Source organism: Rousettus aegyptiacus, unplaced genomic scaffold (assembly GCF_014176215.1).
Source record: "Rousettus aegyptiacus isolate mRouAeg1 unplaced genomic scaffold, mRouAeg1.p scaffold_m13_p_16, whole genome shotgun sequence".
NCBI lineage: Eukaryota > Metazoa > Chordata > Mammalia > Chiroptera > Pteropodidae > Rousettus > Rousettus aegyptiacus.
This window is the reverse complement of record NW_023416291.1, coordinates 1596906-1623198: the sequence shown is the minus strand read 5'-3', so window position 1 is coordinate 1623198 and position 26293 is coordinate 1596906. Positions and strand designations below refer to the sequence as shown.

The 26293-nt window shown below is 51.1% G+C and overlaps 2 protein-coding genes and 1 long non-coding RNA gene across 12 annotated transcripts in view; 2 read left to right on the top strand and 1 right to left on the bottom strand.

Moving 5' to 3' along the window:
* The window catches only part of PDE5A (phosphodiesterase 5A), a 107431-nt gene extending 98422 nt beyond the window's left edge, over nucleotides 1-9009 (top strand). For 3 of the 5 annotated variants that reach the window (XM_016144817.2, XM_016144819.2, XM_016144816.2), the window contains 6 exons: nucleotides 374-474; nucleotides 1961-2038; nucleotides 3647-3710; nucleotides 5346-5420; nucleotides 6522-6605; nucleotides 8489-8632. In XM_016144817.2, coding sequence (XP_016000303.2) covers nucleotides 374-474; nucleotides 1961-2038; nucleotides 3647-3710; nucleotides 5346-5420; nucleotides 6522-6605; nucleotides 8489-8626 — 540 coding nt within the window. In that variant the 3' untranslated portion in view covers nucleotides 8627-8632. Of the gene's footprint in view, nucleotides 1-373; nucleotides 475-1960; nucleotides 2039-3646; nucleotides 3711-5345; nucleotides 5421-6521; nucleotides 6606-8488 lie in introns of all 5 variants that reach the window. The other 2 variants (XM_036233438.1, XM_016144815.2) reach the window with 1 other exon arrangement.
* Nucleotides 9010-10694: 1685 nt separating this feature from the next.
* Nucleotides 10695-25491, bottom strand: LOC107510879. 6 transcript variants are annotated; one of them, XR_001596946.2, is made up of 6 exons: nucleotides 22856-25367; nucleotides 16585-16831; nucleotides 13278-13447; nucleotides 12865-13069; nucleotides 12459-12536; nucleotides 10695-12134 (listed from the first exon to the last, which is right to left on the bottom strand). It is a non-coding gene; the product is annotated as an uncharacterized LOC107510879 (long non-coding RNA). The 6 variants fall into 6 exon arrangements; XR_001596945.2 differs by having other exon boundaries at nucleotides 13278-16831; nucleotides 22856-23060; nucleotides 25035-25367; XR_004954825.1 differs by lacking the exon at nucleotides 22856-25367 and adding an exon at nucleotides 25375-25491 and having other exon boundaries at nucleotides 13278-16831.
* FABP2 (fatty acid binding protein 2) lies at nucleotides 16594-19525 on the top strand. The gene is made up of 4 exons (XM_016144820.2): nucleotides 16594-16660; nucleotides 17786-17958; nucleotides 18923-19030; nucleotides 19438-19525. The coding sequence occupies exons 1-4, from the start codon at nucleotides 16594-16596 to the stop codon at nucleotides 19486-19488; spliced, it is 399 nt and encodes a 132-aa protein (XP_016000306.1). The 3' UTR covers nucleotides 19489-19525.
* Nucleotides 25492-26293: the final 802 nt, after the last annotated feature.

Here is a 26293-nt window from a genome sequence, read left to right as displayed (position 1 = left end):
CTTGCACACAGACTGGCCACCTTGTCAGGGCTCCTTGTAGGGACCCCACCCACCCTTGCTTTATGCTGAGGCCCCAGGTGGGCCGTGGACTGAGGCCCAAGGTGGCCCGTGGCTGTCAGAGCGCGCCTCCGCAGGGCAGGTGCGCCACGTGGAGCCGCTTTTTCTCATGTGACAAGGTGGTGGGGGCAGGAGCAGAGAAGAGAAACAGTTCACAGCGTTAACTGTGAGCCAGCAGGTGTCCTCCGCCTGCCTGAGCTCGGAGCCCCAAGCACGTGTTTACGCTCCACGACTGTGTTTTCAGATTGTACTCGTCAGCAGCTCCTCTGCGTAAAGTGCTAACAATGTTTTGTTGTTGTTGTTGTTTTTAATAAAGGGCAATCAGATTCTCAGTGGCCTGTCCATTGAAGAATACAAGACCGCGCTGAAAATAATCAAGCAGGCGATTCTGGCTACAGACCTTGCCGTGTACATTAAGTGAGTTTCAAGAAACACTGTGAGATAAGTAGGTGTGGGAAGGGTTTGCGTCACTTCATTCTTTTAAACCCGCATTCGGAAGCGTTGAGATCGCAAGGACAGGCGTGCTAGCCAAGCAGTTCGTCAGGCCGTGGAGCAGAGGCTGTAGGAAGCCGCAACGCCTGTGGCTCGCTCCCTCGGCGCTCAGAGCCGCAGAGCGCTGAGTCGCTTCTGACGTTTGTCCTCTGCTGTCCCCATAGCTTTCTGTGTTCGAGGCGGTAACCATCTCGGGCCTGTCCAGCCCGAGGATGATAGGGCCTCTGCTTCTGCTCCGCCCTCCCCCTCTCTTCCCCCGGCTCTGGCCATCTCAAGGTCCCTTATGCTGCCATTGAGCCCAGGTGGGCAGGACCGGGAGCCGAAAGGCAGGCCCGGACATCTCGCTGCTGCTTCTTGACTGGGGCAGAAGGAGGGTATGTTAGCACACAACTCCGCAGCCACCGGCTCAGGCGTCAGAGTGCCCGAGAGCGGGTCTCGTGGCGTGAGCGTGCCTCAGGTGGGCCAGCCCCGGCTCCCGCACGGAGATGGGTCTCCGTGGCGCGCGTGGCTGTCACCCTCACAGGTCCCCGGGAACACGGCGTCCCCTCCACAGGGGCCACTCTTCCAAGAAGCCAAACGAGTAGAGCAGACGCACTCAGCGCGGGGCGCACGCACCGCCGCTCCCGAAGGGAGCCGCGCCTTCGGGTGGCGGAGCACTTTGCAGTCCACCGGGATAACAGACACCTGAGTGCACTTCAGTCGATTCAAACGATTGCCAAGTAAAGATTATCCAAACACCAAGAACTTGGAAAAATGCCTGTGACCACTTAGCCTTCCCCGCCTTTCCAGGCCACGTGGCTCTCTCCTCTGAACTCTTCTGAAAGCCGTTTCATGTTTGGTATTCGGTCACATACGGTCAGTTTTGTTACGTGAAATGGTTTCCTGTCTATGTGGCATCTGTGACAACCCACGTCTCATGGCCCGGGCACTGAGCTGCTCGCTGGAGACCGTCAGCCCAGTTCTCTCGGTCGGACTTCAACACCTTTGTGCTGACAGAGTAATCATGATGAACTTTGTAAAACCATATATTGTAACGTGAGTTAAACGAATAATTGAACTGAAACCCTGTAGATTTTATTCTGCCAGACGTTTAACCTTTCTCAAATCATTCTTGGCATCACATTTTTAACTTCATGTTCATTTTCTTAAAATCACGTTCAAGAATTGAAATTACCATTATGTGGTCTGTACTAGGTAAAGTTTGATGTTTCATCCAAAAGAAAAAAAATGGTAGAAGGGGGGAGAGTGAGGTGTCAGAGATTTTTAAATGATTTTTATGTTGGGTTCTAAGATGGGTGAAAACCATTTGAGATTTTTTTCCCCCAAAACTGACTCCACGATTCTTTGTAGACTGAAGGGACAAGACCCTGGGACTCTTCCTAACTACCACATATTTTTCTTTGTCTTGAAGGAGGCGAGGAGAATTTTTTGAACTTATAAGAAAAAACCAATTCAGTTTAGAAGACCCTCACCAGAAGGAGTTGTTTCTGTAAGTCGGTTTGCTGTCCTTAAAGCTGAAGTTCTGCTTCCTGACTAATTTTATGGCTGTCGGATTTTACTGCAGTCACTTCTTAGAGTATGATCTGAGAAGCTGTCAGAAGTCCCCAGTGTTGTACCAGGGGCCGAATGTGACTAATAGAAAAGAAACACATTGGCCAATTTGAGTGAATAAATCATCCCTCCTTGAACAAGAAGGGTAGGGCTTCAGCCCGTGGTCCGGCGTCCCCTTGTTCATTGTCCCAATTGTTCAGAACGAAAGAGCTGAAAACTGCCCTCCAAAGACCGCGGGAGCGAGGCGGGGGCTGTGGCGTGTTTGCTCCTCTAACCGTGGCCGGGGGCTGGGCACGTCCCTCGTGCCGTCCTCACCCACCCCCGTCCCTCCCCCCCTGCCACCCCTTCCCTGTCGCGTGGCTCCCTCTGCCGAGGCGAGGACTGTGTCGGCACGGAAGAAGGGTCAGTGTAAGACGCAGCGGGGCTGTCGACGGCGCCGTTACAGGTTCAAAGGCAGCGTTTCTTTAAGTAGGTGGTTGGGACTCGGCACGCCAAGATGCAGGTTGTCAGGAAGCAGCACACAGCCGCCCGGCTGGCTGTTCTCGAGCCACGCGCCGCGTAACGGTCTCCGCACGTTGTCCCGAGGTGTCGTAGCAAAGTACAGACACAAAGCTGCGATTAGCGCACAGCTTTTCTCGGTGACAGGGGAGCAATCCGGCCGTCCCCGGCGCGCGCCCTGTGGCCCGGGCCGGCGCGGCTCGCTTGGCTTCGGGCGCACGGTGCTCACCGGGGGGCGTCCATGGCGGCAGGTGTTAGTGACGGCCTCGTGCAGCGGCCAGAACGCCTCCGGTGCCCTCGCCTCTCGCGAGGCGGTGCGGCAGCGGGGACAGTGGCAGAGAACCTCCGTCTCTCCGGCCGCCTGCTGCCGGGAGGACGCGCGTTTAGGGTGGGTGTCCCTGGGCGACACGTGGCACCCGTCCCCGCGAGGGTCTGTCCACGGCAGTGGCCTTTCGCCTGTGTCTTCGACCAAGTTAGAAGGATGAGCAGGCAGGTGCTCTGGTCGGACCCGGGAAGGAGCGCGGTTTCCGTGCGGTCGTCACAGACTCGAGTCCGGCTCGGTCCCTCCGCGGGCTCGAGAGGGGCGGCGCCCTCGTCACCCTCGCTCTCCGGCAGACACTGGCGCCTCCGAGGCTGCGCTCGCGGGGGCCTCCACGCGCGTGAGCGAGGCGCGGCCTGCGGGTGCCACGCACACAGCACCTTCATGGTTAACCGCGAGCGATCAGCTGTCTTCCTACCGGCACCGAGAACGCCATACCCAGGTGAAAGCCATGCTGGCGGGCAAGCTTTGCCCAAAGGTTAACGGTCTCCCCTGTGCCACCCGGGTCTACGCGAGGCAAGTGCCAGCCGCTCACTGGGTCTCCGGTCGCCCTCTGACGCCGCAGTGTCGGTCACACGTCTGTGGAAATCGTTTGTTTCTGTCATCTTTGTCAACTGCCCTCCCGTAGTTTGGAGGGTTTTCGTTTAGCTTTCTTACTAGCAGCCGCTTACCGAGGTTGCGCATTTGCATGGAAGTGAGGCGGACTGCTGGGCTTTTCTCCCCTGACAGAGCGATGCTGATGACGGCCTGCGACCTCTCTGCGATCACGAAGCCCTGGCCCATCCAGCAGCGGGTATGTCTCTCCGCGACGATGGCAGTGGTCAGAGAGTCCGCGTAAGGAAATTTCGCGCTCCTGAAGAATTTAGCTTCTGAAGCGTTTGCGGAACTTTTTAATTTTTAAGTAGTGTTAACAGAACATAATAGGACATAAACAGGTTTCCTCAGAAGATTCGTTAGCACTTAATAGTATTTGTAAGATACATTAAGAAAGAGAGCGTCCGTGTTAACATAGCAACCCCCCGACTGTGGTACGTTTTCATTCACTTAGAGATGTTTTTAGCACGTCCGTTAATGACGGAAGAGGGAAGAGTGTGTGTGTTTTTTATGCTTTCTCCTGAATCAGACCCCGAAGCGGTCAGCACCACCCCCTGAGCAGGGGGGCGGGGCCCGACACAGAGAGCCGTACTGTAGTCGAAACAGAGTTGGTGACAGACCGTGGGGCACAACAGAACGCTGGGGCTCACGTGGGACGTTTAGTACGTAATAAGGAGGCATTTAAAGTACCTGGGGCAAGATGAGACTCTGCTAAATAATGTCAGGACCACCGCCCAGTCTTTACAGCCAGGAGACAAAAGAAAAACTTGGACCTACTCTGCATACTTAAATTCCAAGTGGGGCATAGAGCTCAGTGTCAGACTTAAACCGTGTCGGTGCTAAAGTAAAAACATTCACGGATTCCTCTGTAACCCAGGCATGAAAGGCTTTTCTAGCTGTGGCTCAGCAGGCGAAAACAGCGAAGGGAAAAGACTGATAGAGCTGAATTCGTGAAAATAAAAATAAAACTCTTAATGGCAAAAGACACTGAAAGTGAAGTAAAAGACAGTGAGAAACTGTCAAAAAAATCTGCAACTTCTGACAGTTAATATCCCTAATATTAAAGAACTTCTAAAAAATAAAAAAAGAAAAAGGCCAATAAACCTTACAGAAAAAGGGGCCAGAGATTTGAACAAAAAGTTAATAGAAAAAGACATGTGAATAGCTCTTACTTGAGGCTCTCAGAACCTCGGTCATGAGGAAAATTGCCATTTAAATGACTCAGACCCACACAGACTTGTGCACTGAGACCCGTGACTTGTCCTGCAGTCCCGATGCGAAGGGCAAGGACGGCGGGACCCCGCGCTGTGTCCGGCTCCATCCCCCAGGGGGCATCAAAGACGGCCAACCTGTTAACGCACAAACCAGTGCCCGCGCGTCTCTGCGGAGGGCGGAGGGCGGAGGGCCCGAGGCCGGCTGCTTGCGGCTCTGCAGCGGGCCCCGTGCAGCGAGGGGAGGATCCTGTAGATTTAAAAAAAACCTTTAAAGGCGCCTGTCTGACGCTGCGTCCTCCAGGCACCCGGTGGCACAGGCGCTCGAGGGGCGCCCCACCCTGCATCCCGACCGACACACACTGTTGCTTTCCAGGTGCCGAACTCGAAATGCTGCGTAGCTGGTTTCTGAGTAGTTACAGATCACAGACTCTAGCCTTTGCGATTAGGCACGTACTTAATGCAAACGAAATCTAATTTCTATTCCTCTCTATGACTTTATTCTACTTTTACTGATGTGGCTGAAAGCTACAGATTTTATAGATTGTCTTATCTTCATTGTAAGCGTCCTTTACAGAGTGATGTGCTTTTAATTCCCAAACTTCATCTGTTATTTACTTCAGATAGCAGAGCTTGTAGCGAGTGAATTTTTTGACCAAGGAGACAAAGAGAGAACGGAACTCAACATAGAGCCCGCCGTAAGTATGAGACCTGCCGGTAGGAATTACTCCGACGCTTTCATTGTAAACGTTTTATGCTTCGGGGAGATTTTCCTCAGGGACACCGTTTACCTGCATCTTGCTTTGTCAGTGGCGCAGCGAGTGCGGCGTTCCTGACGGCCAGCAGCGCTGAGGTGAACGAGTGGGCCGCCCGGCGTGTGCGTCCGGCTGTCGCTGCCTGCTCAGGCTCGGTCCCCGGTCTCCGTGTCGAAGGGCCCGCGGATCGTACAGGTGTCCGTGTGCTTCCCTTTTATGGTCAGCACGGATCTCAAACACAAGAGAAAGATTCTTCTTAAATTGTTTCTATCGTTTGGAATGAGTTTTCCCTGAAAATGAAGCACGGTCATTTTTTTTTGATTCGAGCCATTTGCTGAGCCTGTGGTAAATGACGCGGTTGGGGAGACCCCCTCCTCTGTCCAGCCCCCCGCGCCGCCTCCGTGCCCAGCTGGGCGCAGCCGGCGTCGGCTGGCCGCCTGGGTCCCCAGCCTTCTGTGGCGCGTCGGCAGGCTTGTTCGGAAGCCGAGAGCCGGTGTCATGGGTGGGTGGGAGGGCGGCACAGCGGAAGGAGACCTCGCATCATTTAAGTGAGCACCGACAGGCCCGTCGTGCCACGGAGGGCCAGTCCACGCCCCTGCTCGCTCGCAGCAGTGACAGCCGCCCAGGCCTCGCTCGAAAAGCGCCGTGCGAGCCGAGCTGGAGTGACCCGTGGCCTCAGTGCCCCCCCACAAAGCCGGTGGGGCGGTTCTGTCCCCATCAGCGGACCGCTGAGAGCCCGCATGTTCTCCCGTGCATGGCACTGCTTGACCTCACATCAGCGAGGGACCCCAGGCCGCTGCCTGACGCTGGGTCCGCAGTCGGTTGTGGGGCTGGTGTGGGGAGCAGCACAGCTGGACGAGCGAGGCAGCGGGTCGGGGCCCCTGAGCCCGGTGCTGGCGCGAGTGCAGGAGCCTCGCGGGGGGGAGCACGGGGAGGCGGAGGGGCCGCGCCTTGCTCGGCTGGCCCCGTAACGCGTCTTTCAGAGCAAACGTGCATTGTGTGTGTTCAGTCAATGCAGCTCAGTGCGTGTTTCTGTGTTCTCAGGATCTCATGAACAGGGAGAAGAAAAACAAAATCCCGAGTATGCAAGTCGGCTTCATAGACGCCATCTGCTTGCAGCTGTACGAGGTATTTATACGAAAGCCGCCGCCCTGCTAAGCTGAGACACTTAGGGATTAAAACGTGCAGTAGACCGAGTGACTCCCTAGGCCTACGTGTGTCGTTGGTTTCGCTGATGAACACGCGGCTGGCATTGAACGAGGAACGTTTCATGTTTACTATTTCTCAAAAACTTCGATTCCTCGGTGTATAACTGTGGAGTGTCACCGTGCGCTAGGCTCTAGCAGACGGCCGTAGGGAGCACTGAGGAGAGTGGCGGGCCAGGGCCACCCCGGCGGAGGGCCCCCCGTGTGCTCAGCAGTTTCTTCTGAGTGTAAGTTTTTGGCCTCAGTAGAGAAAAGTCATTATCCAACTCTTTCTTGTTGTATATGTAGCTTTAATATTAAGCAAACGTTTCATGAGGATTGAAAGGCGGTGGCTGGCAGAATGCCTCCAGTCCCTGTCCCCATCCACCCGCTGGCGTGGGATTCTTACGTTTTAGGTAAAGATATTCTCCCTGAGCCATCAGTTTGCGGGTTTAGATGTTTATGACCCGTGCACAGAGGGTACACGCCGCCCCATGTTTAAAAGTTTAAACAGGAAAGTCTTAGTTTCTCCTGGGGAAAGAGCACTTTCCAGGAGCGATCATAGAACATCGAGGCCAGAAGAGACCCGGGGCCTTGTAATGCGGACGGATTCAGTAACGGAGTCGGCATGGGGGCCCCCTTTGGGGTACAGGGACACGCCCCAGCCAAGCAGGCGCACCTGGAGGCCATTCCTGCCCAAGTCCAGCGTTCCAGCCCCCAGAAGAACTGGACCGAGAAGCTGGGGCTGCAGAGGCGAGAAGGGAGGGGCAGGACGGGGGGACGGAGCATCGGGGCCCTGCTCTGCCCCGTCTCTGGCATCCTGCTCGCCGGCTCCTTTGCAGAAGTGGCTCCAGGCAGTTTCCAGCACCCTTGACTTCTGGGGTCCCCAGCAGACGCGTTCCTCATGTGCGGGTCGAGTGCCTCAGCTAAGATGGCAGTGCCTCTCTCGACGCCCCCGGCCTGGGGACCCAGTCGGAGGAGCAGATCGCCCCTGCCTCCCCGACGTGCGCGGGGGTCACCTCGCGGAGTCCGCCTTTCATGTCCGTGTGCACCGACGTGTTTCTACGGCTGCTCCTTACGGAAGTGACGGGGTTCCTGTTATCTACTGCTGCTCCTTACGGAAGTGACGGGGTTCCCGTTACACAGAAAGAAAGAGGAAATCACTCGTAGCTCCACCACCGAGACAACCGCTGTGAACGCGGCAGTGAACACGCGCTGTGACGGTTTCACATTTTTTGTTGCTCGTTTCCATCCATAACATATCGTAAGGTGCATCTATGGCCAGTGTTTTTCTACGACGTTGTTAAAGACTGCAGAACAGTAATGCGAATGACGTAACCCTGCTGTTGGGTATTTAAGTCATCGTTTCTCTGTTACGAGGGAATCTGCAGTGGGCATTCTTTCATCCAGTACGTATAGCCCTGCAGTTGGCACAGCAGAGACGTCTGCTTGATCTTGGGGTTATAAATAATAATTCCGCACGGCATTGTGAGCTGGTCACTGTTGTGATCTTGGATGAAAGTCGATGTCAGCACACCGTGTAAAACCGTCGTGCGAAGACCGCCTGGGCAGCCCGAGCGCAGGTGCGCCGGGGAGAACCGTGACGGGGCGCGGCCTGCCGCCAGGGTCAGGAACCTCGGCTCGCACCGTGTGTGCTTGCCCTGGGCCGCGAAGCGCGAGAGGCGCACTCGCCAGCGGTCACAGCGTGCGGACCCCCAGCCGGCCCGCACCGCGCGTGGGAGGGAGGTGGCCCTCGGGCGCCGGCCTGGGGACGGGCACCTTCCCGGCTGCCGGCTGCCACCTAGTGTCCGCTCTCTCTCCCCGCAGGCCCTGACGCGCGTGTCGGAGGACTGCTTCCCCCTGCTGGACGGCTGCAGGAAGAACAGGCAGAAGTGGCAGGCCCTGGCCGAGCAGCAGGAGACCGCGCTGGTCAACGGGGAGGGCGGCCAGGCCGGGAGGAGCTGAGGGGCCGCCCGCGCGGCGCGCCCGGCCCCCACGCCGGGCAGGTCTGGTGCGGACTGGCCGCTGCTGCACCTTTACGTCTGCACAGCTTTTGGGAGCACAGCATGAAACGTCTTTAGGGGACCGTTCCACATCCGCGTATTCGGTTTATGCCGCCGAGCCGATGGGTGCCGCCCCTCAGCCCGTGGGCGTGGGCGGGGGGCTGAGCCCCGGAGGTGGCAGCTGCATTCTTGCACTCAGGTTGGTTTTCTTAGCTTGGGGACTTTAAATAATGGGTTTTGTGGTTTGGGAATTACCAGTCTTTCCAAAATATTTGGAATCTTTTCTCTCTCAAAAATAGACTAGGAACAAATTGAATATATGATGTGGCATTTAAAACCTTCACAGGAAGGGGAAACTTGTGGGCTGAGTGGATTTTAAGGGGGAAAAAGGAATGAATATGTGTCAGCAATGTATTAGCTTAACAAAAAACTTAGAACTCTGAAACAAACGAAAAGTACTATGAGGCGGTATTGTAAAGCAAAGGTATCCTTTGTCACTGATTTTATTGAGGGACGAGTGTGACCCAGGAGTGAGATGCCTGTCGGCTCCATGGGGAGGCGCTCTGGACAGGCAGTGTTTTAAATGTCGGTTCCCTTTTCCATACATCTTCCCCATCGTTCATTATACAAACCATAGTTTATAAGTGAACGGTTACAACCTTGGCAGGAAAGCGAGAAAAAATAGTTGCAGCACTGACCCGAAATGAGATGAGACCATAGGTCGGAGGAGACAAAATGATGTTTCTTCTTGCCAGACGCGGTGTGGAGGAGCGTCTCCACTAAGCAGCAGCAGCAGGCTGTCCTGCTGTTGGGGTCAGAGCGGAGATCGAGGCGGCAGGAGGGCAAGACTCCTTCAGCCTGCGGACTTGGCAGTGCCGAGCCGCGGCCGAGCAGCTGCCCTGCTCCGGCGTAGGGGCTGGTCAGCCGAAGCCTGGGCGTTCGGGTGCAGACCCTAACCGTGGCCTTGAGCTTGGAGACGGTGCTGTTTCCTCCTAGCAGCTTTCAGTACGTATGCTTAGAAAACGTGAACGTTGTCTTAGAATTTGAGCGCCCCTAAGCGGCGTGCCGCCCTGTTCGGTACCGGAGGCGGAGGTCAGCGAGCCAGGCGGGGGAGGCCGTCTCCCCCTGCTGGACAGCTGCGGGAAGAACAGGCAGGCCCACGGGGACGTTTGGCCTGAGGAAGACAGGTGTTGTTTGGTAACAGACACTCTTCCGAAAAGGCTGAGTTTCTGCCTCCAATTTGGATAGAAATCTCCTGGGGATATGGTAGTGCAGCATGAGCAAAGGCTTTTCACTAAAACTGTTTTCCATCTGCATCATTTTTCTCTCAACTGCCTAAAATTCAACATGTTCATTAAGTTTTTTAAATTGAGTGTATTTATTTATCATGACATAATGTGGCTTTATTCTTACCAGTCAGGTAAAAAAAAAAGGGGCAGGGTGGGGACAAAGCAAATTGTATGGCCATGACTTTGGAGTGGTAAAGGCGGGCCTGGAAGTTACTGTAGAACACTGTACGCATTACTGTCATGATACTTGTATTTTCAGGGTGTTAGTCTATTTTTATCTTAGGTCACACAGATGAGATCTGTAAGGTCCCTCTTGGTGGCACTGGTGTGTAAATTGCAGACTGTCACTGAAATAATGTATCTACATACTGGCATACACCTATGCATGCATACATAATTTCTTAGCATAGAAAATTGTTCAAAGAGTAACTGTCTTTATCTTTTTATCGTGCACATTGTGACGTAGCAGTTATGCTAAAATCTGTGGTCACATGCTTCAGTAGTTTGTTTAGACCCCGCTGATAGATGTCACTGAGATTTTTAAAGACATAGTAGACTATGTATGGAGGATTTTTATGTGTGCCATTTTAACAAGCAACAATCTTAGAAATTGCTTTACCTTTAGATAATGGTTGATTTTACTTTGCTAGTTTAGAAATTTAAAGAAGTTGGGCAATGCTATGCCTATTCATCATTGAATGTCTTAGTTCATACAGAAGAACAGTACTTCTTTAGAACTGGTTAGTTGGTTCAAATAATTTATATTTTATAATAATCATTCCATACATTACTATCTGGTACGTGGACACAAGTCAGAGTCTTCATTTACATGTGAATATTTCTTTTCCACTATCTTCTTAAGTCGGAAAAAACATCTGTATATATAGTCCTCCCCTACCTCACCCTGTATTTATATTACTCACAACTAGCAAGAAGTTGTTCTCATTCTAAAGTATCTTGTTTTTGTTATAGCTGAGTAACATTACACAATTTCATTTCAATTTTCAGCCCATAAAGGCCCCACAATTTTATTAAGTTGTTGAAAAGATGTCTGTGAAATTGCTCAGCCTTTTATTTTCAGCGGACTGGCCTTTGCCAGTCACAACCTGTGTGAACTCGTGTAGGTCACTTAGCACCTGTGTGCCTGAACAAGAGTGTCATTAAAGGGGTAAGTGTGGGCGAAGCCTGTCTTCATGGAGAATGTCCCAGAAGGCAGCTGCGATAGGCTCGATGGGCCCAGGGACCACGGTCAGAATGGGACACGGGGCTACAGAGCACGGTGATCGAATCCCGCATGCCATTTCCGAGACTGAAGCAGCAAAACAACGCACCCACCCGGCCTCTCACGCAGACAGCTCGTGGGTGAGACCTGGGGCTCTGTGGGCCACCCGCCCCACGGGGCAGAGCCCAGGGGTGGTGTCGTCACCACCGAGCTCTCAATTACAAAGATTGGTTTCCTTCAACAGCAGTACGGAGAGAAAGTGCATGAGAATGTACTGGAAATATTGAATTCTGGGAGGAAACTGGTCACAGATACATCCTTGCCTAGCAGTGAAGTGCCTTTATTTTCAGCATAGAGCACAGATGTCTGCTTTTCTGTTTTCCTGTGTTTTTCATCAGACTGCCCCCCTAAACCCTACACGCTGTCACGAGCACGGCCACCTGTTCTGTGAGTACAAAGCTGACTTAGCGCAAAGGGTGAGACTGCCACGCTGTCCGCGTGTGGCCATGGCCACGGCGAGGCGGCAGAACCAGCGCTCGCGACCGGACGTGTGTCGACCCGCTTTGCTGAGTCCCTGCCACATGCCGGGCCCTGGGCTCAGCCGTGGGGACAGTGTGGCCGCCGCGAGGAACTCACGGCCCCCCTGGGGACACACGGGGCACACCGTCATGTCTGCGTCCAGCGGCGACATGCGTTTCAGTCCTCGGAGGGCCGTCCTGACCTGGAACTTGGAAGAACATCTCCGGTGTCCTTGCAAGCACGACTCGCTCAGCGCTGGGAGCTTAAAGCTCTGCGAAAGGGACGTCTGGCGTGAGGGGCACCCGGTCCACTGGCTGAGGTGTCGTTCCACTCAGAGCTCCTAGACGGGCGCCGTGCAGCTGTGCGCCCCTGCTCCGTGACGGGGAGCGGGGAAGGAAGGACGAAAGCCCGCCGCGCCTGTCCGTGCGCGTCTCAAAAGCCTGTGTAAACACGTCTGAATGAATGTTGCTGAAAGGTATGTAAATAGTTGAAAATATAAATTTCTATTACAGTTAAAGAAAAGGAAACCTACGAATCATCACTAGCCACTGTTAATATCCATTTGTATTCTTATACCTTTTCAATATATTTGAACAAATATATAGTTTCTGGCACTATTTTTGTACTAGGATAAAAGAGTTACTATGTATATCATGTTTAGCTTTTAAGCCATTTTAAATAATTGTGACCGTTGCTTCCTTGCCTCTCCTGTCCCCCGCCCTGAGAAGCATTTCAGAGACTAAATCACTGTAAAGGAAACTCACCTGCATGGCCCCGATGATGCCAAGCGGCATCGGGAAGGTTGTCCGCCGTGCAAATGCTCCGACCTTGGCCGTCTCCTCCTTTGGCCATGCGTTGTGAAAATAAAAAGAATGAGTGAGCAGACGTGAGTGTGGTGTGATTACTAGGGGCTTGGAATTTTAAAGGGGTTATTAAAGGGTTTGGATTTTAGGTGGGAGCTATTAGGGGGTTAAGCAGGGGGAAGGGGCCAACAGCTGGCCAGCCGGATGGAGCTGACCTGTGGTCCGAGCTGACCACTAGAGGGCACCAAAGCTTCACTTGCGTTTAATCCTCCCTTACAGTGCACAAGAAATAAAAAACATCTTTTTAAAAGAATTTTAGTAGCTAAAGAAAAATACATGGAAAAATCAATGGAGAATTGAGACTCACTGCCGTCTGTCCAGAGATCACGTCTGCACGATGTTCTCCAAACGAGGACCATCCGCGGTCTCTGAGGATGCCCCGTGTCGTGCTCTCGGAGACCCCCTGCCGCCTGTGGAAGTGGGAGCCCCGCAGGGAGAAGCCTTGGCTGCATTCTTGCTATTGCTGTGCTGGGGTTCCTCTTTGATACGTAGAAACGTCAGGATACAATTTTCTATTTTTAAAGCACATGATAGTAAAGAACAGAAACACTTTGAATTCACAGAGATTATTCTGATTTTAAGCTATATTCAGCCTTGAAAGAAAAAAAAACTTTCTAATTCTCAAACCAATTTGTTCAAAATAGAAATCCATAAGAGTTATAAATGGAATCAAAATAATTATAATACACTGCTTTGGAAATAAAGGCAGGACTGTCCTACCGTTCACTATTCTCTCCTTTTCTTGAAACCTCTGCTTCTCTTCTCCTCTTCTGGCCTTGCCCCCGGGGCCTTCGTATTTGATTCTCCTCGGCCAGAGGCACAGCTGCTTGCATGACACAGCCCTCCTGGGCTACCGGCATCTCTGCATTTGTTCTTGAACCTTGACGGTACTCAACAAATAAGGAGGAAAAGAACAGATTCCCATCCTTCCCCACTTGACATAAAACAGAATTTTTCATAAAGAGAGGAGAAGGTAATCCCGGTGAGAAGCAACAGAAAAATCAATACATTTTTAGAAATTCTCAGACAAGACCTGAAATTTAAGATGAAATAAACTGAGTAAAACAATTTTGTAGAAAAAATATTTTTCTACCATGTAAAATCAGTTACTAGGACTTCATTAATAAGTTAATAATCATTGGAGAGTTACTCTGAGTGGGAGTTTTACCATGTTGCTAGAAGCCAAGGAATATTCACAAAGGCCAGAGGCCAAGGATCATGTGGAGAAAACAAGGTTTACATTTAAAAATAAGCAGACGAGTCAACAGAAGACGTTCGTTCGTTCGCAAATGCAGTTGATCTCCCAGTGTCAGGCTGGAGGACGCTGTGCAGGCCGCACAGAGCTGCTAGTCCAGCGGCTAGGGCAGCGGCGGCCACACCAGGGCGCAGAGAGCCTCGTCTGTGCCCTGACGCAGGGAGTGGCGGGTGGGTACTTAATTCACACCTGAGGGTCACAGAGGGCTTCGCCTGGGGAGTGGCGTCTGGCTTAAGGGAAGGACCAGGGAGCAGGGCGCTCCCAGCAGGAGCAGCGCATGTGCACGTGAGCAGGTGAGCAGCGCCCTGGAGGGCTGCAGGGCTTCCCTTCCCGCTTGCTGCTTGCTGCGTAATTACACTAGGAACGGTGAGGATTAAGAGCACTTAGAAAGGATGAGTATTTTAAATAGCTAAGTACAAGTGGTGTAAAATAAAGCAAATATCCTTTAAGTGTCTATCTGAATTCTTGGGAAGAGAATCCTACAGGCCGAAATCCAGCTAATTAAAAACCGGAGCAGGGAGCACATGAACTGCGGCCGGCTAGGGCCAGGGAAAATCTGCAGGGCTCAGTGAGCGGGGGCTTCAGTGCCAGCCGAGCGGGAGGCGTGGCCTGGAGCCCCAGGGCGCAGCTGGGGGTTGGCCCTCCACGCAGGGCTGCAGCCTCTGGAGGGCCACGTCCTGGAGGAGCACGAAGGGGAACCCACTCACACACAGCACGCCCGTCTCAATCAGGCGCTCCCTAAAAATAATCACACAACGCTGGGTCCACTGTCCTGGTCACACACGTGAGGTCAGAAAGTGACCCGGGCCCACCCACGCCACGCCGTAGGCAGAAAGGGAAGTCCCCGGCCCGTCGCGGCCCTGGGCACCCGGGATCAGCAACGGCCCACGTCCTTGGAAGAACTTAACTTCAAACAGGCCCAGGACATGCCACGGTTGTGTCACTAAAGACAGTCACAATTCAGAGCTGCAGATCACACGAGAAGCGCCAGGGCAGGCATCGGAAGCCACAGGCTGGGTCGCATCCCGGGAGCCGGACAGTTCTCCGGCAGGGCCGCGGGAGGAGTCACTGGTCCCTCACTCTTGTGTTTGCAAGGAACGCCCCGGAAGTGGCATTCTGGGCCTCTTGTCCCACCTCTAACTCCGCCCAGGCACCTGCCTGACCGGAGGTGACAGCCATCCGTCCTCAGTAAGTGGGTGCGGCTACCGAAGGAAAAGTGGGGTGCTGGGGATGTTTCCTGACCTTTCTGCGCCGTGCGAGCTGCAGCCGCAGCGCAGCGTGTCTGGGTACGGGGGCCCCGAGTCCAGCCGCTGAAGGGGCGGGGCTGAGGCAGGGTGTCAGCACACCACGTGACCAGAGCACACGCCCCAAACACCTGTTTACCTCCCTATCTCTGGGGAAGAGGGGTGTCAGAGTGGGGGCTCACAGGCCGAGTCTCAGGAGGGGACAGTGGTGGCTGTCCTATGACAGCGCCCACAGTGGCTTCGGCAGGACGCGACATGCCAGCTCCGCACCAGCCCGCGTCCCCAGAGCCGGCACCCTTGGAGAACCCGTGAGCGCAGAAGCCATTACGAGGAGTGCGCGTGGTCCCGCAGTTGGGAGGGGTACAGGCTGGGAGTGGCGGCGGGAACTGCTTGGCAAGAACTGTTTAGACACCGTATTTTTGGAAAACAGCGTGGTCTGAAACCCTATTCAACTTACGTGTCTGCTTTTGTATTATACAGATCATTTTTAGACAGTAAGATTTTGGCATCTGGCATCTCAGAGTTCACATGCCACAGGCTGAGACACATTTTGGATTAGTTAATTCAAATCCCAATTACGCTATTCCAAGCAGGAACGATTCTGTAAAGCCCTTCTGCGCCCAGCCTCTTACAGCTCATTAAGCCAAAAGCACTGGCCTGTGCCCATGGGGCAGGGTCGCTCAGGTGACGGAGGCCGACAGCTGACGTGGCTGGCAGCTGGCCACTGCGGCCGGACTCAAGGGGAAGCGTGCTAATTCGTACCAGGTTACGACGGGCCAAAGGTGCCTCTACTGATCTTAGAGAATTATCTTTGACCACTGACACCAACAGCTCTGTATGTCATAAACTAGATAACAAATACTAATTGACCAAATTATCCCTTTAATATGCTGGCTTTAAAAAGGTCTTTCCTTTGTCCTCGGCTTCTCGTTTTATCAGCAGGTCAGCTCCATGTCCATTCCTCAGCACCACTTAAATGTAGCCCCTTTTCCTTTCTGCTCCCAGATGGTCACCATTTGTCACCTAGATTCATTGGTTTCCCCTCTCGTCTCCCAGAATCCACTTGTCAGAGAATTATCTTTGTCAAGTGCCAACCTGACCTCGTCCTGTCCTTGTCTGTCGCCTTCAGCGACCCCCTGTGGCCCTCGGCAGGAAGCTCCCAATCGCTCAAGTCTCTCGTGCGCCCCTCGCCCGTCCTGCTGGGCGCTGTGGCCTCACACCTGTCCGCCCCGCCTTTCCCGCAGCCCTCACCCAGCTTTTCCTGCCTGACGCCCACTCAGCCTTTACGAGTCAGCTCGGAGTCACCTTTCTGGCAAGCCAGCCTTGCTCACCGCCTTCCCTGGCCCGCGCCGCCTTGCCTTCGCCTGCGCTCCAACATCACCGTCGTGACCCTTCCTCTCATTTTCAGAGTTCGGTGGCCTCTTGAACTTTAAACTTCCACATCACAGCATGAAGCTGGTTCTGAGATTAGAAGCACCATAAATCCTCCTTGAAAACAGAGGGCCCCGACTGCCTAAGGGCTACTCACCTGGAGGCCATGGCGTTCGATGGTGCCTGGAAGATCGACAGGAACGAGAACTATGACAAGTTCATGGAAAAAATGGGTAAGGGCCTCATCCTGAGTGGCTCATTCTTTGCTTCTCAGTTTTCTAGCTTCTTCTAAGCCTCTGGGCTTAGGGGACGGTCGTGCTGTGGCGGTGAGGATCCCGAACGTGGGCCGGTTTGAGCGGGGTAAACCGCCTCTCGCTGAGGGAAGAGGTTCTCGGTGCTGTCCTCTGAAACAGAAAGAAGATCCAGATGTTTCATTCACGTTAACTGCTGACTGAGCCTGTATCACTGGAAACTGGTGGGGTTTTTTGTTCAGAAAGTGAGAACTGGCAGTGTGTAATGATTACCTCCAGACTTGGGGATGGAAAAGCAAAGACCATATAATAAAATAACAGAACAGCATCCTACCAAGAGTAATAGCGCTGCATGAATGAGACAGTTCTCGTTTCCTCTGACTTACAAAGCTTTTGGAGTAATCTCACGACAGTATGTAGTTTCTAAGGGGGTTTTAATTTAAGTGATTTTAATATCTGTGTCAGTACACCGGCAGCCCACACGCTGCACAAGACGGGCAAACGAACATGCGTCATTCCCCCAAAATAAACTTTAACACCTACAGTTCAGGGATTCCAGCTTTAAATTTATGGAATGTGTATATTTTACAATAATGAACTTGAATGTAATAATTGCTAATTTTCTCATTTTTTTGACAGAAATGCCACAAAAAGGAGAATTATGAAGTTCAAGATTTAAAGCATTTATGGAAAGCAAAGGGGCATTAAAAAAAATATCATATATGCAAAATTAAAGTAGTATATCCTTATAAATATATAAACATATTTTTTAATCCTTCCTTTGCCATTTCTGGAGTTTGGTTTACTTAACACTGAAGCAAAAATTTTGATAATTTTATTAAAACTACTTAATTCTAAGATTCTATAATTCTATGCTTCACTTAATTTTTCTTAAGTTTTGGACAAAGAGCTTGAGAATCAGTGCTCTCGATCCGAATGAGCTTGAACTTGGCCCACAGAAGCCACTGGAGTACTCTTGTGCAAAGACAATGTTCTCAGGACTGTCCTCCCCACCCGCAAAATATTAACAATTAATTAACACAGAATGTGGTAACATAAACACTGTCAATGGCATTTTGCCTTTATCCGATCTCTTTCCCTTTGCAGGTGTTAGTATGATAAAAAGGAAGCTTGCGGCTCATGACAATTTGAAACTGACTATTACACAAGAAGGAAATAAATTCACGGTCCAAGAATCAAGCACATTTCGAGACACCGAAATTGTTTTTGAGCTTGGCGTCACTTTTAATTACAGCCTGACAGACGGAACTGAACTCTGTGTAAGATTTTTTTTTTTTTATAAGCAATGCATTCTTAATTTTTCTGCACAATGCTAAAATAATCTCTGGTATGTGTCCCTGGATGGTTTGATTAACGTAGATCTCTTTCACTTGAGTTCAGCCGTATCACATATTGCACAAGCTGGCAGAATATTTGAGTGTTTCATTTCCGCACACGTCTATGAGGGGTTTGGAGTCAACAGTAAGAGGGAAAAGCCCTCTGAATGGCTGAGTGCAGGCCTATTCTAAAAAATCTAAAGCTCGGTGTTTTCAACTTCCCATGCCTGGCAGCCACAAAAACTTTGAGTTATCTAACTTAAACGTGACAGACATTTAATAAATGTAACTGACATAATATAATAAATAAATTAGTGAATGAGCGAGTGAGCAAATGGAAAGGTCCCATGCTACTTGGTAGGCCAATGGGAATATAGCTTTTAATGTTTAAGATATGAAATTTAGGGTGTCACATTTCAAATGATTTCTTAAAAACTCATTTTGTCCTCAGAACTATTCTGGTTAAGTTATAAATGTTTGCAACAACAATTAAACTGTCAAATATTTGATAGACTATGGCCATTAATTTAAAATTACTACAACGATGTACATAAATTAAAACAAGCACAAGGTTGGTAGCCTCCCCATGAAACTCATTTGAGCCAGGACTAAATTTAGGACACTCTTTTAAACAAGAAAGATTTAGAAACGAGAAGCCCTGATCATCTGCCTTAAAATTCAGCATAGCGGTTGCCAGCATAGACTGTGGGGTCCACGGCCAGGTTCAGTTCTGACTCTGACGGCAGGTGAGTGCTGTGTCTGCGTTTTCTCATTTGTGAAATGTAGATAATATCTACTTCCTAGGGGCACTGTGACAATGGAAGAAGTGGATCTACACAACTCAGAACAGAACCTGACACATATAGGACCCTAAAGATGCTACTTCATTACTCTTTTATTTTTACAGGGGACCTGGAGCCTAGAGGGAAACAAACTTGTTGGAAAATTCAAACGGGTAGACAACGGAAATGAACTGAACACTGTCCGAGAAGTCATAGGTGGTGAAATGGTCCAGGTGGGTTGTAAAAGGGTTACAGCTACTTCCCAAAGACTAAAGTAACTACACGACGACCATCTTATTTTTGTGGTTGCTGAGATCTGCCTTGGGTAAATAGACTACCACTTTTCTCCTAAGTCTTCTGATTTTAAATATATATTTTCTAATACCTATTTTATTGACGAGAACTTACATATGTCAACTACATTAACACTTATTTTAATTGAAAACATGACTACAAACCAACAGGTGTTTTTAAATGGGTGTATCCTGTATCTGAACAAAATGCTGCTATTAAGTACAATAAAAAATACTATAAATCTATTTCAAAGCTATAATATTGTATGTCTAACATGATCTAATATTTTTCTTAATTCAGCCTTAAACCTTAATGAGAAACTCTTCTGTTTGTTAATGCCTTTCAGACCTACACATATGAAGGAGTGGAGGCCAAGAGGATCTTCAAGAGGCAGTGAGCGCCTCCCAGGCACCCAGCCCGGGCACAGTTGTGGGGGGGCAGAGGGTGCACTGGTCCAGACCGCTCCCCCCTCGTCGAGTGTGAAGTGACCGACGGAGGAGCCTTTTATAACACTGGTCACTGGCGTACACTTCCAGTCTCGCCAAAGCAAACAAAGTCAAGCTAATTAGGATGTAACTTGGTTTATGTGCTCTAAAATGTACATTTATTGGTGTTCTAAAAGAATTTGTGACATTTTTTAAAGCAATAAATATTGTTCCTACATTGCTTTTTAAGTAATCCCTCCTTAAAAAAAAAAAAAAAAAAAAGCTATGTGACATGGATGTTTCCAGGGCCTACGAAATCTTCAAAATACACATTGGCTTCAAAATATAAAGAGAAAATTGTAACATATAAATAAATGTAGTATCCACAAAACACAGCACTAATTCAGATGCGGTTCGATCCAACTCTTACTCCCACACTTACGTGGTGTTTGCAATATACCAGGCACCGTTCAGAGTGCCTTATAAATATCGACTCAGTAATCCTCACGGCAACTCTACACAATAAGAACTAGTATCAGAATCCTCATTTGACAGACGAGGAAAGTGAGGCAGACAGCGGTTATGACATCCGGCGAAGGTCAACAGCCAGTGAGTGGCTGAACCAGGATGTGACCCCAAGCAGTCCAGGGTCTCTATGTTCTAGAGTCCAGATTTGATCTTTTAAAATATGGTTACATAGGTAAAACTTTCTTTCAAAATATCATCCAACAAATATTCATTGAGCATTGACTCTACATGGGTGCTGATCCAGGTGTTAGAGATACAACAGTGAAGAAGATGGACAAACGTCCCCGTCCTCAAGAAGAGGCAGGTAACACATAAGAGAAAGAAGTAAATGTGAAGGGCATTAGATGGTGCAGAGGCTCTGGGGGAAAAAAAGCCAGGAAGAGGATGGGGAGCACTGGGTGAGATCGTGGGTACGATTTAAATAGGGAAGTAACCTGGGTAGGTGACATCTGAGCAATGGACCTAAGGAAGGGAGAGAAGGAGCATCTAAGTATGTTTATACGACACTGGGGAGAGAAGACCCTGGCTTTGGATGCTTGAGGCCCTGGCAGTTTTAAAATGGCCCTGGAGTTACAGGAGTGAGCTCCTGGGATTTGCAGCGTAAAGAGCTTTTAACTAGCACGTTCTCAGAGCACAAGCTGCTGCTAGCTTAGGAAGCAACGCCCCTGAATGAGCCTGATGCAACGAGCACGGCCTCTTCGTTCACCGTGAGCTGGAATTTGTGTAGAATTATCTTATGAGGTGTCAACACTGAGCACTTTACGAACTTGACTCTTCCCAGTTTCTAAAGCCAATACACTATCGCTTAGTCTGCCCGGGTCACCAACTAGTGTGCTAGTGGCAACGTACCCGGAGTGGAGTGTCCCCCATGCGCCCGTCAGAGCTGGTGGTTGATGGTGTTGTTAATGCTCTATCTTCTCGCTGATCTTCCGTCTAGACGTTTTACCTTTATCCAGAGTGGGGAATTGACATTTCCAGCTATTACTGTAGAACTGTCTATTTCTCCCTGCAATTCTGTCCGTGTCTTCATATATTTTGATTCATTGTTGGCTTGGCTGCTGTAAACCTTTGTTTCCAGAGCCCTGAAAAACTTGTTTTGAATAGTTTCTGCTTATTTCTCAATGTTTTTGTGGGAGGACAGAGGCGCGGAGCTGCCTACTCCACCATTGTGAACGTGGGTCTCCCAAGGTGACTTTTTGACACAGCCCTTGCTGGAGCATTAAAAAGCAAGTCCATCGGTTCCCTAACAGGGCTATCTACAGACATGAGTGTGCAAGCAGACCGCCCCCAGCGGGGCCTGAGGCCTCCTTCTCCGCATCTGTCTCCTCCATTCCGGGCGACTCCTGCGTCTCCCCCGAGGAATCACAGGGCTGCACTAACTGAGATCAAAAAGCACTGCTATACATCATCATGGCCCTGATACTTACGTGCTTTGTGCTTGTGATCACGTGTCAGAAATAAGCAGTGATTTTGGTCTACGCTGTCTCTTGCTGATTTCTAACATTTCTTTACAGAAAACTTTCTTCCCAACTTTTAATGACTATATTTTCATCGAGAAAATTTGGAAACTATGAAAAAGTACAAAGAATAAAATGATCTGTGACCTCACCTCCTAGAGATCACTGCTGTTAACATGTTGACATTTCTCACACTTATAAATCAGTCTAATTCTGGTTAATATTTTATACATAGCAGTTTCCACCTTGGCATCCATTGACTTCACAGTTATTCTAGTTCGCGCCTATGCTAACACCGCCATGTCTACTCTTGGAAGCCTATTATATCACTGCAGGACAGAAGACATGCCACGTACTAACTATCCAGTCTCCGCCCTCGATGACTATCCCTCCGACACCTTTCAATAAAATAAAAACAGGCTGTTTGCTCTGATTAGCATAATGATATTTCAAGCTTGTGGGTTTCAACATCTTTATCTATGCCTACCAATTACGTAAACTTTGCCCTATTAAAGTTGTTTTTAAACTTTAAAAAGCAGCAGAAAGCCTTCCTTATTTTAAAACAAAATCTTTTATGAAACTGATAATATAAAATAAACAAGACTGAGCTCTCACGGTTGAAGTCGGTATGCGTGTGAGCAGGCGCGGTGAAAAGGACAGTTCATTCACAGCCAGTCCTGCTTGGCCTTTCAACACCCACACCATGATGCCAAACCTCAGAGGGGTAGGGAGAGATTAATGATGGGGTACACGACTGGGAGCTGCTAAAGGCCAAGATGAAGACACGAGAGATGCTGAAACAAACAACTGGTTCTGATGACTGTACGACTCTGGAAGAAAACTGTCACAGGCACGTACAGCCGTAATGATGGAAGAGAAAAAAAGGAATGGTGGGCCGGAGGGTATGGGGCGGCCTGAGGTATGACAATGAAGACTCCGACGGCTTGGATAGAATCAGGGGTGCCAGCTAGAGATGAGGCCTCTGAATGGATGCTGAAATCTCACCAGTGTCAATGAGGAAGCCCAGTTCCCAATCCTCTATTGTAAGTTTAATGGTGAGCTCTGGGGTGTGGCTGAGGACCAGGCGCCCCTGTCAGTCCATGGGTAACTGTCCCACAGAAGAGGAAAAATGAACCCTCTGAGGGTGCGGGGGTCTGTGGAGATGGTTTTTAAGCAGAAAACTGGAATGCTGATAAGAGAAAACACCAGAGGTGCCCCTCCTGAAGAACTGGGTCCCACAGAGCGGTTTCTGCTGCTGATCTAAATTCAAAAGGGAAAAGACAAGGAGAGACGTACCGCTCTCCCTTGATTAAGCCCTGCACGCAGATCGGGGAGACTGACGGGACATTCTCACCTTCTGCGGGCTTACGCCAGAGGTCCCAGGGTCTCTCAGGTGAGGCAGCCCTGGCGTGTGCAGTGTCCAGCCAGTGACGTCCCACCCTTGTCGCCAGAACTGTCGGTGAGGAGATATTCTCCGTTACCCTGCGGCCCACTGTTTATTGCCTAGGCACTCAGTGGACGGCCTGAGTGCTCTCCAACTGGACGTGACAACACCAGACCTAGAGGAGACACATGCACTTTTTCATCACAGCAGTGGTGAAAACGTAATAACGCAGATTACTCCTCCCTGTGCTATTCCTTTATGGACTGACTCAGACCAAGGAACTCATTGTACAACAGAGATCAACCATTTGCTTGCAAAATCTTGGGGGGTACTCAAAATTTTATACCCTGTACCATCCTCAATTCTCAAGGCAAATGAAACCTAAAAATCTACACATCAAAAGGACTTTAGGAAAAGTCTGTCAAGAAACTGGACTTACTGGTCAGAAACATTACCTCCCAGAAACGACACCCCCTTACACCTTATAAAAATCTGGAATACTCCAAACAGAAGACATGGACTACGCCCTTTTGTAAGTAAGACTGGTTGCCCTACGCCTCCGTCTCGAAACGGTCCATTCCTGGATTCAGTAAACAGTAGAGGACCTTGAGTGAACAATTTGATACTATAACTAGCTATATACAGAAGTAACTAATACCTTTGAGGGAGATCATCAATAGGTAAAAAGAGCATGACCTCCACTGACTGGCGACCTTTGTCACTCCTTTCGACCAGGACATTAGATGTGCATCAGGGTTTTTAGGAGTAAGCACACATTGTCACACCTTGCTGGGAAAGCCCTTACGAGATGCTTACCACCTACACTGCTATCAAAATATAGGAAAAACACTCCTGATTCATGCAAGCCATGTCATGTTAGATCAGCACACCCAGGACAACTGGAAGGCCATCCCCGAGGTGACCTTAAAGCAAGGGTCTCCTTGGCCAAGTCCTAGGCCCCAAATACAGCCACAAGCATGAAGCAGGCAGCTTTTCCCAAGATCGTAGATCAAGAAATTTCACTTCCACCTATTTTCTCCATTTGTTGGGTCTCCCTGCTCTCAAAGGGAATTGAACAAAGCCTCGCCTTCCTTTGGCCATTTATTAAAAGGCTGACTGAAGATTGCTGGTCCCAATCTATCCTATTTTCCCCCTCATCCCCCACCGTGGGCCTTTTTTCAAACTGTGTCTCGCTCTTAGGAACTCTTACTGTTTTCTCAACAGGTCAAACGTACACACGACATCCCCTTACACCAGTTTTCCAACTCTGGCCGCATTAGCTAATCAATCTGATTGCTGGCAATGTCGATATCTACATTATGCAAAAGAACCTAAGCTAACTTTTGTTCCTGCCAATGGGAGCGCTTGCTGGACCAACTCCAGAAAAGGAACAGGGTGTGGTAACCATGATCAAGGATCCAAGAAAACGCCAGGCATCTCTTTCGGTGAGTCAGTTGGGCAGGGGAAAACCTCTTTGGAATCTCAAGGATTGTCTCTGCTCAGGTAAAGACTTTAAGAAGGGACTCTTCCCCCTCACGATGAAAACAGGCATGGTGCTGGACCCTTCTCGTGCGTATCAAGGAACCCAGACAATACTGCGACCAAGCCTTGTGGTTTGATTCCACAGGCAGCAGTCCTCAAACCTCTCGTGAAGGTGACTCTCATGGTGTGGACCCTGTGCAAATCACCAGCTGTTACAGCTGACTCACAAGCCACCCTTGTGTAACCTAGCGTAGTTCAGCTGCTCCCCTAATTAGCAACCAAAGACCAAAGACATATGGTTAGACTAAAAATCCAGACTAAGTTGGTCGGGCCATACAACCCAGCTTTAAAGCTGCTAAGTCCTAAGGCCAGGCCTCCTGGACCAGGTGTTCCACAGCCTGTTTTCCTACTGACTGACAGGGTCACATGGAAGATGGAGATGTGCAGACGCTGATGCCGGTGACAAATTAGCCCGACCCCCCCACCCCCCCAGGCAGGTCACAAGTTCCATTCTGATCCTGTCAGTAAACAATACGGGTCTTTTCCTCTCGGGTGGAGATAAGGTATGGAAAGGGTTCCCGCCCGGAGGGTCAGGACATGTGGTCTTGGATTCCTGACACCCTCTGTCACTAGGTGCTGCACCTCAAATGCCAGCCAAATTACGAACCTGGGCCCCTTTGTTCTGCGACGGAAAAGCGGCCGTGTGCGTGAGGACACTGAGGCGCATTTCGTTTCCTAAAGGTAGAAATCTGCTTGGTGTCCACGTTGACCAAAACCCTTCGTACACGGACTGGCCCCCAGCTCGCTCCCGTGAGGTGCAGGCTCGCGGGTGACCCCGCCTCCCACCTCAGCATTAGGTCCACTCCAAGGGGGAACGACTGCCATGGCGGGGGCAGCACGAAACCCGACCGAGCGAGGGGCCCTGCTACGACCCTGGCACACATGCCCAGAGGGAGCACAGGGCCGAGGCGAGGCGCCAGGGCCGTTTCCCGGGCGGCCCCCGTCACCTGATACGACTGGGCCGTGACGGGGACTTCCGGTCCGGCCACGGAACTTCTCCCCGGGAAACCTGAACGACCAGTTTTCCGCCGGGAGGCAGCCGGCGAGGCGGGCGGGAGGGCGGGGGCGGCCCTGGAGGTGGCGCGGCATGCCGACAGTCACGGAGACGCCGGGCCGCGGGCGGTGCCTGAGCGCGGGGAGGGCGGGCAGGCCACTTCCGGGGCGGGGCGGCCCCACTTCCGGGGCGGGGCGGGGCGCCGCGCATGCGCCTCGGGCCGGGCGGAGACGGAAGCGCTTGGCGCGCCTGTCTCGGCGGCTGATGCGCGATGGAGGCGGGCGCGGCGGCAGCGGCGGCGGCGGCGGGGGACACGGCGGCGGGGGACGCGCGGGACGGGCCCCGCGAGCGGCGAGGCCTGGGCGAAGGTGCGAGGCAGCAGCAGAAACACCACGGGCCGCCTCGGTCCGCGGCGGAGCGGCTCCCCAAACAGTCGTACTGGTTGGATCTCTGGCTGTTGGTCCTCGTCGACCTGGTGGTGTTTCTCTTCGTGTACCTGTGGCCCTGGTGAGTACTCTGCGAGTTGAAGTGGCAAGGGGCTTAGCGGTCATCTAGTCCCCGGGCCGGCCGGGCTGGGGACCGAACTCCAGAGTGGCGTGTCCAAGGCGAGTGGCGGGGCCGGGGGCTGGGGACCTGGGTACCTGGGACGAAGACGGTGGAAGGCACACGTTTTCCTTGCCGCCGCAGCGGGGGTGTGTAGAGAGAGATGTTCTGGAGTGAAACCAACTGGCTCTGTTCTTCGCTACGACGAGAAACGAGAAGCTGGCTTCTCGGAGCTCTTCTCGTTTACCACTCGCGGCCAAACAGTAAGGTCGCGCGGGCGTCCTGAGGATTAAATGATAGCGATGTATATCCACAGGCGATGTTCGCGA

Excerpts from the sequence above, each read along its gene's own strand:
- FABP2 (XM_016144820.2), top strand. The coding sequence starts at position 16,594 with ATGGCGTTCGATGGTGCCTGGAAGATCGACAGGAACGAGAACTATGAC. Across the intron at positions 16,661-17,785 it reads CAAGTTCATGGAAAAAATGG|GTGTTAGTATGATAAAAAGG; the intron begins GTAAGGGCCTCA and ends TTCCCTTTGCAG. Across the intron at positions 19,031-19,437 it reads TAGGTGGTGAAATGGTCCAG|ACCTACACATATGAAGGAGT; the intron begins GTGGGTTGTAAA and ends AATGCCTTTCAG.